General features: G+C 37.0%; 2 protein-coding genes across 11 annotated transcripts in view; one reads left to right on the plus strand and one right to left on the minus strand.

Annotated features, from left to right (window-relative positions):
- Ino80 (chromatin-remodeling ATPase INO80) overlaps window positions 1-9,903 on the minus strand; it is a 131,020-nt gene extending 121,117 nt beyond the window's left edge. Inside the window, exons 1-4 of the mRNA XM_083122516.1 lie at window positions 9,698-9,903; window positions 5,246-5,393; window positions 2,187-2,287; window positions 1,165-1,367 (exon numbers count right to left, since the gene is read on the minus strand). Of these exons, the coding sequence (XP_082978642.1) occupies window positions 1,165-1,367; window positions 2,187-2,287; window positions 5,246-5,385 (444 nt within the window). The 5' untranslated portion in view covers window positions 5,386-5,393; window positions 9,698-9,903. The remainder of the gene's footprint in view (window positions 1-1,164; window positions 1,368-2,186; window positions 2,288-5,245; window positions 5,394-9,697) is intronic.
- Window positions 9,904-10,290: 387 nt separating this feature from the next.
- Window positions 10,291-15,979, plus strand: part of LOC145987809 (serine-arginine protein 55-like) — a 49,911-nt gene continuing 44,222 nt past the window's right edge. For 3 of the 10 annotated variants that reach the window (XM_083122522.1, XM_083122524.1, XM_083122518.1), the window contains exon 1: window positions 10,291-10,448. The gene's annotated coding sequence lies outside the window, so the exon portion shown is untranslated. The remainder of the gene's footprint in view (window positions 10,449-15,979) is intronic. The other 7 variants (XM_083122521.1, XM_083122523.1, XM_083122517.1 and 4 more) reach the window with 5 other exon arrangements.

A 15,979-nucleotide genomic window follows, 5' to 3' on the forward strand; every position in this document is an offset into this window, starting at 1 on the left:
CAATATAATGTGCCATATCAAAATTTGCTGCATGAATTTAATTTTAAAAGCCTATGTAATAGGCGGAATATTCTGTATCACTTATACTTACATAAAACTGTAAACGGTATGTTAGACAATAGTTATTTCCTCAGTCAACTACAATTCAATACCAGGAAAAGTAATTTACTTGGGCGAAACTTACTGATTCCGAAAATTCCCAAAACTGAGAAATATAAAAGCAGCCCATTAAGTAGAATGTGTGATTTGTATAATATGCTTTCAATGAATAACCAGGCCTTAGATTTATCATTGCCATTCACACTATATAAAAAAATGATTGAAGCAGAATTATGACAAAATACACTGTAATCATTCCGGTATCACTATTCTCCCATTATTTTCCATTGTATTCTACAATTATGTATCTATAGGTATTTTATGTATGTAATTATTGCACAAGTCTTTGTTCTTGTATGGTGAAAGACAAGAGAAAGCGTCAGATTGTTTAATTTAATTATTGATTATGTTATTGATTAATTGTATTATCGGTGGATGTATGTTTATATATTTGCTAATTGTGTTGTAATTATTGCACAAGTCTTTGTTCTTGTATGGTGAAAGACAAGAGAAAGCTTCAGACTGTTTAATTTAATTATTGATTATGTTATTGATTAATTGTATTATCGGTGGATGTATGTTTATATATTTGCTAATTGTATTGTTTTCTTTGTATTTTTTCCTGCCGTCTGTAATTGGAGGTTTACCTCTGTTGAGGGCAGTAAATAAATAAATAAATAAATAAATTAATTAATATGTAAATACAGAGAACCTTAGTACTCACTTTTCCTATGAAACTTTTTTTTGTAGATCTATTAATTTCTGTGGCCACTGCCAAAATCTGGCATCAAGCAACAAGTTCCAATGAGGATTGTGGCAATGGCCACCAAAATTAGTAGAACTACAAAAAACATATTTGTGGAAAAAAGTGAGTACTAAGGTTTGCTGTATATATTTACTACCATGTCTCTCACTTCTCAAATATGAATTATTATTATTATTATATAGTTATGTAACTTTTTTCCATCTCATTTGTCCTCGGCAAGGAGTTAAGGACATTTGTGTAGATACATTTTTGTGCTATATTTATGAAAGAATCATACATTTTATAAAATATTGCCTTACCTCAGGGTTAGAGTAAAATCTGGCCTGGAATTTCTTCCGGAGCTGATGCAATCTCAACATCTCCTTCAGGTCTTGCTCAGTTACAGGATCATCTTCATCATCAGAAGAATCCGACGTATCGCTGACTAGAACATTTCTCAACCATTTTCGGTTTTTCTTAACATGGCCAAAATTGTATAATCTTGCTCTGTCTGCTTTTCTTTCTGTGGTGGAGAAAGAATATTATCAAGCAGTGAAACATCAATTATTAAGGTAAGTATGTATAGTTTTCTTCTAAGCCAAAGCATGGTAGGCTAAAATCTGTCTACTGGAGAGCTCCTAGAAGCATACAGACATTATATTGCTTTATGAACGTTTTCTACAGTTTTTGGAGAATGTAAGTATGAATGTGTACCTTTGCATATGTGCAAAACTATCTTTCAATACTAATGCAACTTTTAATTTTTGCATCTTGAAATTGCAGATCTGCCCCGATATAAACACTGTTCATCACTGTGCTGAAAGTCAGTGTTTGTACTAATGATTTTAAAAAATGTCTCCAGTTAGTATCATTATTATGATCTTCAGGGCTAAAATTATTGTGCATTTTTAATGGTAAAATGCCTGGGCATTCTTGAATAAATGCAGCAATTTTAAAAGTTAAGCTGACGTAATATGGTAACTTATTTAACAAACTGATAAGGTAATTACTATCTATAAACTAGTTTAGCCTTAAATATGTAGTTTACACTACCAGCTTCTTGATTTGCAATCAGTATGCAAACTTCTTGACCACACATTTCTCTGTAGTTTTGATTTGATAGGATTGATTTGTTGTTTTAAGTCCACTTTATGCACAGTAAGGCTAATCGGGACTGGACCTACAGTTTAAAGTGGGATCCGAACCACTAAGTGCCTCTACTGGGAATCGAACCCGGGACCCCTTGCTTACAAGGTGACGACGCTACCACTGCGCCATCCGGGAGACCTCTGTAGTTTTGATGTTCAGTATGTTGATCATAAGAAATAATTAATATAGTTACCTTCTTTGGTTGTTTTAATCCCATTAACGATTTTCTTTCCACTTTGTTGTTCCTCCTCTGTAAGTAAGCCATCCGAGTCTGAATCTGTTGTTGACTCATCACTAAAATTAAGAATAACACAGCAAATTAGACTGACGTCTGACTTTTATATGTGGGAGATATAGCCACACTAAAACAAAAGACTTATGAGCTGACTAAATAGACAAATATGTTCAATGAAGTTTTATTCTGCATCTATTGCCATTTATCATCAAATATGAAATTTTCACCATTAGTTTGCAGCTACGTAAATTTTACGAAAATCAGTATTTTAAGAATGTAATATTAAATGGGAAATAGCAACCTATATTGCTACTCATTCTTTCAAGGACCTATTGAAATGTCCTCCCTATGCAGAGCCAAATCAGACATTTTCGGCCTCCATTGCGTAGTGGTTAGTACACTATGCTACGGTGCCAGGGGTCCTGGGTTTCAATCCTGGCCTGGGCATGGGTGTTGTTTGTGAGTGTCCCTTCATCAATTTCATCATATCATCACTCATCCTCAACTTTAGACATTATTGTATGTCCACCTACGACAGAAAAAGGGAAGACCCACACTCATTCGACTATGTGCAGTGCTTGAAGTGAGGAGGGTGTGGGAGGATGCTATCCTCCAAATTAAGAAAATTTGCATAAGCAGCCCCTCTCCCCACCCACTTCATTGTCTCCATGTTCTAATGTTCCATTCTACTAATGGATGGTATCCTCCCAGCCTATCCCCAAACTCAACCAACCATCCTCCTAGAAATTTCCAATTTAAACACTGGCTATTTGAGAACTCCTATTCCATTCTCTACAACTTGTAATCCATACATTTTACAGCACCACTTCTAATGTTCTAATGAAGACAATCACATGTGAGACTGGAAGTAAGTAGTTTTATCTATTTTAATAGTACACATGGGTGATATTGCAGGGGGCAGGTTGAATCCCACTTGGACATTGGCATTGTTCTTTTCAAATTAGGAGAAAAAAAGAAGAGGGTCCAAGTTCCTATTGTTTTATTGCAACTTCATCATGCTACGAATGCAATTTTTACATCGTTTGATTTCGATTTATGTCTGTTAACATATACTGTGGAGTTTTAGCGATTACTTAAGATTTTGTTCAATATATGCTTTCGTGGTTAGGTTAGGAAGGTCAGGTCTGGTTCTCTTAGCATTAAAAATAAAGTCCCTAAATGCATTCTGCTAAGGTTCCGATTTACTTCTACATTCATTCCCACTGTCTACGATACTTGGTATCGCTTGTCAATGAAGAATACCTTGTCCATGGGAAGCATGCTTGCGTAAGGTAATTTTTAAGTTTTTCTTTTTCAACATAAATAACTTTTTTTAATCCAAATAGTGCTCATTACTTTAAGGAAGGTTCAAATTTCATGTGACAATGATTTCCAAAATTCTACGATAATTAGTCTTTCTGCTAGGAGAATTTGAAAAAAAAAATCATAAAACAATCGGAATCAGCAATACTGCTCAAGGATTGGGAGGAGCTGTCTCACCCACAGTCATTTGCTGCAAGGGTAAACCAACCTTCCCAACTGTTTATCGGCCTCCCCGATGGCGAAGTGGTAGCGTCGTCGCCTTGTAATCAAGGGGTCCCGGGTTCGATACCCGGTGGAGGCAAATAGTGGTTCGGATCCCACTTTAAACTGTAGGTCCAGTCCCGATTAGCCTTGCTGTGCATAAAGTGGACTTAAAACACCAAATCAATCAATCAAACCAACTGTTTATCATCCATGTATGGAGATGACAGTGTTTTAACAAATGTTTTTAGCACTGCTTGATGAAGTTTCTAGTCTCCCTTTACCTTTTTAACATGTTGTGGTCCCTTTACTACCTTTCATTTTTAACCTTTATTAAAGAGATTTTTACATCCCTCTTTTAACTTACAGGGAAGGATTTTTAGATGAGGATTTTCCTTGAATACTTTGAAGGGTGCAAAATGGCCATATGTGCCGACAAACCCAAAAATTGTAACTCATTCATTGATTCAAGTGGTGGGCACCTGTCACTTCACTCTTACTCAATGTCCATGGCTGTATATTAATGGTATGACACATGGAAAAATAAAGAAAATATGAGGATTACAGCAAAAAAGTCATGGCAACTATTTTATTTCACAATAATGCAGGTTGGGCAAGAAATTCTAAAATATACAATTGGAAAGTTGCAATATATGCGAACATTTAATGTACGAATTTTGAACAATCAGAATAGAGAAAAGGACAAAATACGTGAAGTCACAGGTTGTCCTGAACATTGCATGTCGGCAGTTCTTCTCTTCCACGCCCGAATGCTGCTGCCCACCTTGCAACAGTTCAGTATGATAGAACATCATTTTCTAAAGCTTCCACAAGCTCAGTGTCACATTTTCTCGCATTCCTTCCACGGAGATCTGATATTTTCACATAAGAACGCTGTTCATGCCGGGTCACATTCATCCTGCATGACTGTTAAACATGCACTGACTTCCCACTTCCCTCTGTTCAATGTCTTGGCAGCCACTGCCATCTAGCGGCATCACAATACATTGCATGTGATGGGGTCTCCACTGTATATTTTAAAATTTCTTGCCTAACCCGCATTATCGGGGGGAAAAATGGTTGATGTGACTTTTGCTGTAATCCTCCCTCGTATGTTACTCACAGAGTAGAAGAGTCTTGCAACAAATATCATAATAATTATCAATACATGTAATAATTGTATAATATTATTATTATTATTATTATTATTATTAAGTCTACTATTCAACTTCATCCCAACAGCCTGGTCTTCGATTCAAAAATTTCTGGTAATGCTCAGACTAACTTCTACACATCATGACGTAAAGGTAATTCCTAAGCACATCAGGAACTTTTTGATCTCAGCACTTAAGTTCCCTGTTTCTAATCCCAGCTTCGGCATGGGTGTTCTTGTGAGAGTCCCTTGATCAATTTATCACTCATTCTCATCGTTGCAATTGACCAAATGTGGTGCACATAAAAGCAACATAAAATAACAAAAATACAATTCTTACCTGATCGGAGTGTTGAAGATATGCTCCACGTAAGACAAAAATGGATCCACATCAAGACTTCTTTCCAATCTCTGAAGATGCAGTGGCGTTGCCAGCTCACCTCCAAGTCCCATATTATAGGATTCATTTTCTTCAGACATAATGTGCCCTGAAACAAATAGGAATATTGACATGTAGCAGAAAATATCTAACATTTCAATTACCACCCCTTAAATGGGTATAAGAATTGGTCCAAGTTCCAAATTTCTACTTCATATATCATACATGCATTTTCTACAAGAGTCTAATTCTACACACCTCTAAGAGAACATATTGAACAGATTTTCTGCTGCATTTACTTCTACATTCACCATTCTGCTTTCGAGTTTAGATTATCTGTTGGTTCATTTTCCAGTGTTCTATTTTGCAACACGAATAGTAGTCATTTTCTTGTTCCACATGAAATGTAATTGTTTAATAAAAAAAATTACAAACTTGCCAAACCGACAAGAGTTTGAAGTGAGGGGTCGGGGGTGGGGATAGTATCACCCCATTAGAAGAATTTTTGCAAAGCATCCCCTCCAGCTGTATCATTGTCACCATGTAAAGCCATAGGAGTACCCCCACTAAAATTTTCCATTTCCAGCACTGCATCTTGAGATAATCCGTGTGCAGTAGCTTATTAAATTGCCATTAGTTACATATGGCAATTAGCAGGGGGGTAGGTGTGAGGTGAGGGCAGCTGCCTCCCTGCTACTTTATGACTGTTTTTGCTCCTGCACCATAGCATCTTAATGCTAAACTCTGTCTACCAAGAGAAAATAAGATGTCCTTGCCCCATCCCCAATTTTGGCACCTAATTGCCGATACTGGTTACATATGTACATATCAATTCAATTTTGTCTTCTTGTGCTAGGAATATTTTGAACCTGACAAGATCAGAGGTAAAGTTTTTCCTGTCTTATAAGCTTTCGCACAAACAAAATTTTGTAATATATTACTCCTACTTTTAATAGCCGAGAACAGCACATACTTAAACATGTTCTTGAATATTTATTGGGGATAACCATGTCTCACACAATGTTGATTAATTTTTATATTAGTAGTTGGCTCAACTCACAATCTACAACATAGAAACTAGGTGCTCACAGAGCATATACGCTTTGTATGTCTTCTTTGACTTCCTGTCTCCAGTGTGCAACCTGTTCATTCCAACCAGGTGAAGGTATTCCATATCAAGTGTAAGAAAGCAAATTCAGTGTTGGTTATATAATATAGGTTTAGCAGCGAAATGGTGCCCTATTTTATTTTCTTAGTAGTAGATGTACTTGACGTTGTGTCAGGAATACATTCATTTCTCAACTATATGAAATTGATGTAATTCTTAAGTAAAAGGAAAGTTGCAAGGGTATGTCCTCAATATGCAGTTAACACTTGATCAAATTTTCACTAGGTTTTCTGACATTCTTTTCACAAATCAGCAAATGATTTTAAATAAATCTTGTAAGAATGTTGGTATATAACAGATGCAGTAGCTCAGTTGTTAAGACGTCTGACTACCCTGCAAGAGACCCGGGCTCGAACCCTGACAGGGAAGAAACGGGATTTTTCCCACATGTTCAAGCGGCTCCGGCGCCCACCTAGCATCATATAAAGTGGAGGAAACTCTGGGGGGTAAAGGCAGCCAGGGGCATGGTGCTGATCACATCACCCCCCCCCCCCCTTTTTGGCTGTGATGAAAGAAGTGTGAGGCCATAACTCCACACCCCCTATATGCCTTCATGGAATGGTGCAAAGCACAGGGGAGCAGTTTACTTTACAGAATGTTGGTATTTCTATTTGCACAGTTATTATATCCATTTCCAGAAAAAATTCTAAATAGCTCAGCACATTCCCAGTTTGTAGCTATCCGTCACTTGGGAACATCGAAACGTTAAATGTTTACATTTAATACTTGTAGCGGAACCTTCATTTTGTACTTTTCAGGGTACCAAGGCGAAGACTTAAAATGCAGGAAAACGTAAACTCTGGGAAAATCTTTACAGCATTTTCCTACATTGGGACCATGAATACTGAATGTACAGTGTGCGAAAAATGTAAAATCCAGGAGCAAAAACATTGGGAGTTTAACTGCATTCGTGTTTTCAAATTTACAAAGGAAGAGATTACAACTGTCAGTTTTATACTAGTCAAACATGTTGACATCAAATGCATAAATTGCATTTGAAAGTAGGAAATGAGTTTCTTTTTAAGTTCACTTTATTAGGGTGTCTACAAAAATAAGAAATTTATTTATTTAATGAAAAGTCCTACCAATAGGCAGTTAAGAAGAAAACAGAATCTGTATTTAACAAAATAATTACACTTGCTTTATCTATTAATGCACCCTGGACTGCATTTGGCAGACTAGCAAGGCTCTGGCATCTGGACTCAGCATAACCTTATGTGGGTCTAGTGTTGTCATCCCTATATATTTGGCTTTGTAACTTCATTCATCTTCTCTTACCACCATCCATCCTCATCTTTGTGATTTGCTGAAGAGGCAGAAAATTGAAGTAAAATAAACTAAATGAATCAGTCATTGTGATAGCAAAAATTCTTGACACAAGTATAATTTCTCTACTTTTTATTGGCATCTTGAGACACTTGATTTCTTCAGTTTCTCAAGACTGGTAGAAACCCTCTTTATGCACAGGTTGGTTCTGATCAAATTGGGATCCAAACCCCTTGATTACAACGCAACAACATTACCACCAGGAGGACCTTAAGCATGGAATTATACCTGCTTCATGAAGTTTACATTTGTAAATGTAACTGGAATATTTACATTACAATTTTCAATATGGTTAATGGGGAAGGGAGGGAAAGTTGCGGGGGTTTTGGCCTGTCTCATTAATTTGCACTCTGCTGAGTAATGTCTTCCAACAATACAACATTCAAACTTTATCTATCTATGTGACGTCTGCTTTCAAGGAATTAAAATAGCTCAGAATGGTGTTATATTTTTCAGATTTCAATATCCAGTCCCACCAGAAATTCTAATTTGCATTTCTTTTCTCCAGACTCAGAAAAAGGTGAACCTTGTACACCCAATGGCAAAAATAATAGTAGAAACATATTCATGTCCATAAGCATATTTATTCCATCTGCTTTCCACAATGTGATCATGTATTGACACAAAAACTTGTGCTTTGCATCAACAGAACCACACAGTATATGGAATAAACAATTAGAAATATTTTCTTTGCCGTTGGCTGTACTTAATGTTCTCCCTCATTATATTTATCCTAGAACAATAATTTTACACGTGAAACATAGGAAAAGTACAGAGAATATAAATTCGACTGCAAGGTTTCATTACGCTGATTTGAAATTTTTTCTTCCGAAATGCAACATTTCTAACAATCCACTTTACTTGGAGCACTCTCTTTATTTTTGCCCATCGCTGCTCTATTATAAATCCAATTTATTTCTACACTGCATGCCACCATGCAGGTAGTCACAGACACTTGTGGGCCATAACGATCTCACAAATCAATGGGACTGTTACAACCTGAAGTGTATGTCTGTAGACAGGGAGGAGGGAATATTTGTATTTTAATTTTGAGCAAATGTTTTAACACTTTGTCTGGCTGTGACAATGCGGATGTATGATGGGGCAATAAAAAAGAAACACCCATGTCAATGACAGAACTTAAACTTAGAACTTTTGGTGGCGAGAATTTGGTCATCACTCGATGGGACCTGTGACATACTGAGGGTGTGAGCATATGGTTCCACATATTTTCAATCACGGTCATAGTGGAGGTGGTGTGTGTGTGTGTACACCAGTAAATTCACACAAATTCAAAAAATAATTCTACAGAGAAGAGACAGTGTGAATCATTGACCTGTAAACATACTTTTTGTTATTATTCAAGAGTTGGATCAGCGCATTAAGCGGAAAATGTTAGCTGGGGGGATGGGGTCCTATGGTTTAACATGGTGACAATGAAACAACTGGGGGGGATGCTTTGCGATAAATTTGCTCGCTTCCAGCAATTGATATATATAGTATGTCTCCTTCTGCTTGATTTGCATATGACCACTTTAAGAATTTAGGATATAAGATTAAGAATACAATTTTTGGATAAATAAGTTTTCTGAAGATGAAAATGTCATGTGATTACTTCCGCGCAGAGCAATAACATTACGCAGGCAATTGGATTTACAGTAAAAATATTAATTACAGATAATTGACACTTTTCTCCGAAATCCGCGAAACAAAATACTCTACAGCCGGCTAAATAAAATGTAATTTAAGCTGTTCAGCTTACTATTCTATGACAAAGAGAAAATACATGGTACTTGGAAGGCAACTACAGGCTTCAAATGAGATACGTATGCTTTTTCCTTTTTGATTTTCGTGTTATTCCACCACAAGGAAACTGAGAAAGAAAAACTTGATATACATTTAGTTAACATGTTACAAACCTCACTTCGTTCACCATTTCTATACAGATGCTTATAAACGCAAATTATGTACGAAAACAATAAAATTATACCGAATGCACAAAATTCATGCTTTACAAGCAGCTTCAAGGAAACAAAGGTCTCAAAATGGCGATCTCTATATTTCAACAAATAGCTCAGCTGATTCAAAAACCAGCTCATTGCATTAAACCCATACTGCAGATGGCAGCCCGCCATCGTTAATTCAACGTTGAAATCAAATGTATTACTGCAATTATCCCGAATACACATTTAAAAGCATGGATAATTACATATAAAAAAGAGTTATTCAAGGAATGCAATGATCGTTGTGGAAATTACTGCAATATATATACTTTTATTTATGAAAGTACTATTTATTGAAGATATATGATTTCAACATTTTTACTGACATAATTTCCAGCTAGGCTCACTAGCCATGCAAACAAGATCCGACAGTTGATTGGATAAGCCATACATCCTTATCCAATTGAATTTTAGATCTAAATAAATATCTCGTATAGAGAGACTTGTTGCAAAACATCTAGCAGGTTCCGTGAACCTGGAGTCAGAAATATTTAGAGCGAATCTCAGTGCAAGAAGTCCGTGCTTTTACTTTTGTACTCCAAATTCAGTGCGAGCGTGAAACAGCGAATATCGGACTTGAAGTTGTTAAGAGAAAAATTATCGATGATATTATTGAACTTTTAGAAGTATTAGTATCATTCGAAAGAAAAAGAAGGTGATTTGAAAGGTACGTAGTACTTTTACTTCCATACATTTATAATATAAACGCATTTGTTAAGCAAAATAACTTCTTTCAGAGACATTAACTTAACAGTGTTAAAGGAAAACCATGTGCGAGTAGGCCTGTTGTTCTTTGGGTATATTACCTCAAAAGAAATATATTTATCGTACTATACATTCTATATAAAGGGAAATTCAATATGTAAACATCCTTAGACTCGAGGAAGATAATAGCGTTCTGTCGCCATTTTGTTATACGACATGGTGCCACGTAAATGGCTTCCAATTTATTATTTACCGGCATCTGCATATCATTCGCTAAACACCCCTCCCAAACTACTACCATGCCAATGTGAAGGCTCGTTGGATTGTTTTGTGTATTTGTGTCTATTTTCAACTATCCTCGTTTGCGGGAATACGACTAAACAATTCACGATGCTTGTATGTTTGGGGGGGGGGGGGGTGAGGTGAAAAGGGTGTGCGTGAAACATTCACCATTAGCAAAAAGCATGGTATTTCTTGAGCCATTGAAATGCAATTTCCATATACATTTTTGTGATATTAATTTACGAAAAAATAAGAAAGCACAATTGTAACGCTATTTACTATCCAGGTTACATGCACACAAACACGAAGTGGTTTGTTTGTGGGGTTTTTCGGGGAGTATTGCTCAAGTTGCTTCTTAGGGGTCATAAGTAGAACCGCGACAGCAGTCAAATTGACCGCCATGGAAAAAGTGGGTTATATTTATAGTTTTGTTTTGTTAATATATTTTTTAATTGTTTCAGTAAACATCTTTAATTTCACAGAAATGATCCCTTCTTTGTTTTCACAAACATGAATACAAATTAAAATTATTTCATGCAATACCAATAACTTTACTTATTTGGCATCATCTGCAGTGCAATTGCAGTATTTTTTGGAGCGATTTTACAATACCGGGAGTTTCTCCATTTTGTTTGAAATTCGGCATACCTACTCACTAATTTTGCCCCCCTAATCACGAATCTGCAGTTAAAATTTGGCGCTCACACTTGGAAATAGCAAAATAATCGAAGGTAAATTTCTCGTATCGGACAAACGGCTGAAATTTTCTAGTTCATTTAATTTGAATATTCGTACTTATGTATTCTGCATTGAGAAACATTGCTGAAGGTAGCATTTCGCTTCTTTCACGGAAATAAGCTCTATTTGCAACATATCAAGTAAGTTTTCTTCGTTTCTTTTTGCCTACGGTCACAGTTTCACTACCATACTCGGCATGCAGTGTTTCCACCCCACTGCACCCAAAAATACGTACGCAGCCCCACAAACCATTTCTGGTAAGGTTAGGTAGGGTTACGTATAGGTTACAATAGTTAAAAATTGGTTTCGAAAAAAAAATATGCGTAGCCCCACACACCATTCTTGCATAGCCCCACAAACCATTTGTGGAAACATACCTTCTTCAGTTACAAAAATACGTGTTTGGAAACACTGACCGGGATTACGTCATCACACAAAGGCTACATCCACCTGGAAGTAAATGGATGCAAGAGCTTTCATACATCGGTCACACATTTATATCGAAAAATAGATGATTTACCATCAAAATTCAATGAACGATGCGAGAAAACACTTCCCCGAACTTCCACAAGTATAAAGAAACTGCATTCGGTAAGTAAATTGTCCTGTAAATTTGAAGAAATCAGTTTGTCCGATATGAGAAATTTACCTAATCGAGAATTAAGTGCTTGTTTCTACACCCTCGATTTCGGACTTTTTTTTTTTTGTTGTTGTTTTTTGTGAACATATGTGATGCTAATTGCGAAGAATATAAATCTGGAGCACGGAAAGATGTATTTACCAATGTATAGCCGACTGAAGTTCATATATTGCAGTTTGAAATTTTTGAGTCCAAATTTCCCACTGATTCCGGGCTCTGCCCCCAACCGATGCCACGGCCCCACCTCTGTTCCGCTCCAGCTTTTACTATAGAGTCCCTTTTAAACGCATGTTAGAAATTGGCCGGATTCACCTACCCCCAAATAAGCACCAAATTTCAACTGCACATTCATGATTACCAGACCAAAATTATTAAGTACACCGAATTTCAAACAAATTGCAGATATTTCAGTTATTCTAACTAACGTAAGCTATCCTTACCATCAATGAATCGTGGAACAAACAGTTAAAACACACTATTGAAGATGCCATTTTCTCATGCAAATGAACGCTCCATGCAATTGATATAACTATTCGTTCAACACACTAGGAACCGCACCGTTGCCAAACTTACCTCTATTCGAAGCCGTATTCCACACCATCATCTCCCTCCACACTCATCGTCACTCAACATTCTCCTCCGAGCTTGTTGGATTGTACAAAATTCCAGCAAGTTTAAAAAATTCCTAAGTCTGGTCTGTTGGTAATTCAAGGCATATTTTCATACCCCAAATGGAAAAGTAACAATGCGGCAAAGCTGTAGACACAGTAACAAGTACGCAACGAATACCGAACCTCACTTGTCCACATTAAATATGGATACCACAGTAGTGTATAGACAATCATACCGGTGTTAATTCCACATTATTTAGGAATTTCTATACGTGAGCACCAAATTTTAAGTGCACATTCGTGATTAGGAGACCCAAATTAGTAAGTATCCGAAATTTCAAACATATTGGAGAAATTCCCGTATTGTTAAATTATACCTATTTGTTAACGATTTTTACACATTTTCCACACTGCTCACATAAGTCTCCTGTCTTGATTCTGCATTTGGATTTTTGGCACTGTTGACGCTGTCGTTTTCCTGGAGGTTCATAGGAGACAATCTGTAGATTGGGCTGTGGGATTCTGTTGCTTCCTTCTCGGAGTTCTCCAGAAGTTCCATCAGGAACAAGTGACAACCAAAATTTTTGCCAGTTCTACTCTTGTACAAAATGTATGCATTTTTTTTTGTGATTTATTGCTATTCGTGCTGTACAGCGGCGAGAATGGCTGAATTGAGGTCTCCTGTTCAGTGCCCGGCTTTGCCAGAGTGTTATTTTGAGCATCATCGGAAGAGAAAAGCTCTTCAAAGTTAAGCAAGTGGTTTTAAATACATATTCCTCCTTACGGCAACAAAACCAAATTAAAACAGGGCGTGAGGTGATTTGCAGTTGAGTTTAGGAGTAGAAAACAAGTGTTTGTTGTTTGAAGACAAAATAATCTCCACGGTAATAAAATATATTTTGCCGTGAAAAAAAACAAACAACATGTTAATTATTTGGACGAGGCATGGGTCAACCCGGGTCGTACATTGATTCTCAACTGTGGGAGCGTGCAAAACCACCGCCAGGGCTGAAGCAACCGACTATGGGGGAGGCTTATTGTTTCATGTGCTGGCGGCAATGAAGGCTTTGTTGAAGATGCATGTTTACTGTTCCATGCAAAGAAAGGGAAGGGTGATTATCACCAAGAAATGGGACAGACCAACATTTGCCTCCTTGTTTAGTGAAGTGATCCATAAATTGAAACCAAACAGAGAAATAGTGGCAGATAATTCACCACATTGTGTATATCACCAATAACAAATCATGCTTTTTTGGTAGTATAAACTTGAAGGGCATGTATCTTATAATAACGTATGTATTGCGAATGAAGCAACCAAGATTTTCATAAATTTATTTTTTTCTAAATGAGAAACAATAACTCGTTAAATTCAAGAGGGAAATTGTATGGTTCAGGAGACAAAAAGAAGCAAAAATGCATTCCGCTTGATATGCATGTATGGGTTTTGATATGTTAAGGGTTTGGCAATACTGCCGATTCTATCATTGTCTGAGATACGAAGAGCTTGGTGGTTCAGGCAAGACATATACGGATGATTCTTAGCTCCCTTCTCGTGGGGATTAATACATAAAACCTGCTGCAAACTTAACCTGACTCGGAGCTTAGACGAGATGATTTTTACCTGCTGAGGCACTTCTTTCAGGGTGGCGACAGACCTGGAAAACCTGGAAAACCGGGAAAAGTCAGGGAATTTGAGGTGTCAAAAAAAGTCAGGGAAATGTCAGGGAATTTCGTCTTCATTGACTTTTTTAATTTTTTTATTTAAAGATATCGTTATGGAATTCTGCACGGGAACAGAAAATTGTTATATCTCTGGCACTATGGGAGCAATCTACTTCGGATAAGTTTTGTTTCGCAGCTAAAACATAAGCGCATGCAACCGTGTACAATTCAGAACGCCGGACTTAGGAAGGGGGTTTGGGGGGCTCGACCCCCGAATTTAAATAGAGAAAACAAAAATCTGAAGTTTGCCCCCTCTTCTCCTACTATTTTGGGAACAAGGCGCGAACTTTAGTATTCTTTTCAAGGAATGGACATTTCTCAAGGGAATGAAACATGTTTCATGTTGTTGGGTGCCATACAAGTAGAATAATAAGCCAAAATGTGATTTTTTTTACGAAAAATATGTAACTTGCATTTTTGGAGGAAAATTGTTATAACTCGGGCACTATAGGAACAATCTACTTCAGATAAGTTTTGTTTTTCATATAAAACACCAGAGCATGCAACCGTGTACAATTCAGAACGCCGAACCGAGGAAGAGGGGCTGGGGGGCACGACCCCCAATTTTCAATGGGAAAAAAAAGGAGTTTGCCCCTACTTCCCCCACTATTTTGCGTAGAGGGCGCGAACTTTATTATTATTTTCAAAGAATGGACATTTCTCAAGAGAACGTAACATGTTTCATGTTCTTGGGTGCCATAGAAGTTGAATAATAAGCCAAAATGTGATTTTTTTTTTACGAAAAATATGTAATTTTCATTTTTGGAGGTAAATTGTTATAACTCGGGCACTATGGGAGCAATCTACTTTAGATAAGTTTTGTTTTTCAGATAGAACATCACAGCATACAACCGTGTACAATTCAGAACGCCTGACCGAGGAAGGGGGTTTGGGGGAGCCCGACCCCGAATTTCAATGAAGAAAACATAAAAATCTGAAGTTTGCCCCCTCTTCTCCCGCTTTTTTGGGGATAGGGCGCAAAGCTTAGTATTCTCTTCAAAGAATGGACGTTTTCAAAGAGAATGAAACATGTTTCATGTTCTTGGGTGTCATAAGCCAAAATGTGAACACTGTTTTTTTTTACTAAAAATAGGTAATTTGCATATTGCTCAGACAATTGTTATAACTCGGGCACTATGGGAGCAATCTACTTCGGATAAGTTTTGTTTTGCAGCTAAAACATCAGAGCATGCAACCGTGTACAATTCAGAACGCCGAACTGAGGAAGGGGGGTTTGGGTGGCGCGACCCCCGAATTTTAATGGAAAAAACATAAATATCTGAAGTTTGCCCCCTCTTCTCCCGCTATTTTAGGGAGAAGGCGCAAATCTTAGTATTCTTTTCAAAGAATGGACATTTCCAAAGAGATTGAAACATATTTCATGTTTCTGGGTGCCATACAAATTGAATAATGAGCCAAAATGTGAAACTCTGTTCGGAAATGTAGCATGGATATGTTGCAGAGGGGAGGAGAAGGTGGAGGTTGATAATCAATATGAAT

The sequence above is a fragment of the Lepisma saccharinum genome, chromosome 5 (genome assembly GCF_977018435.1).
Source record: "Lepisma saccharinum chromosome 5, izLepSacc3.1, whole genome shotgun sequence".
Lineage (NCBI taxonomy): Eukaryota > Metazoa > Arthropoda > Insecta > Zygentoma > Lepismatidae > Lepisma > Lepisma saccharinum.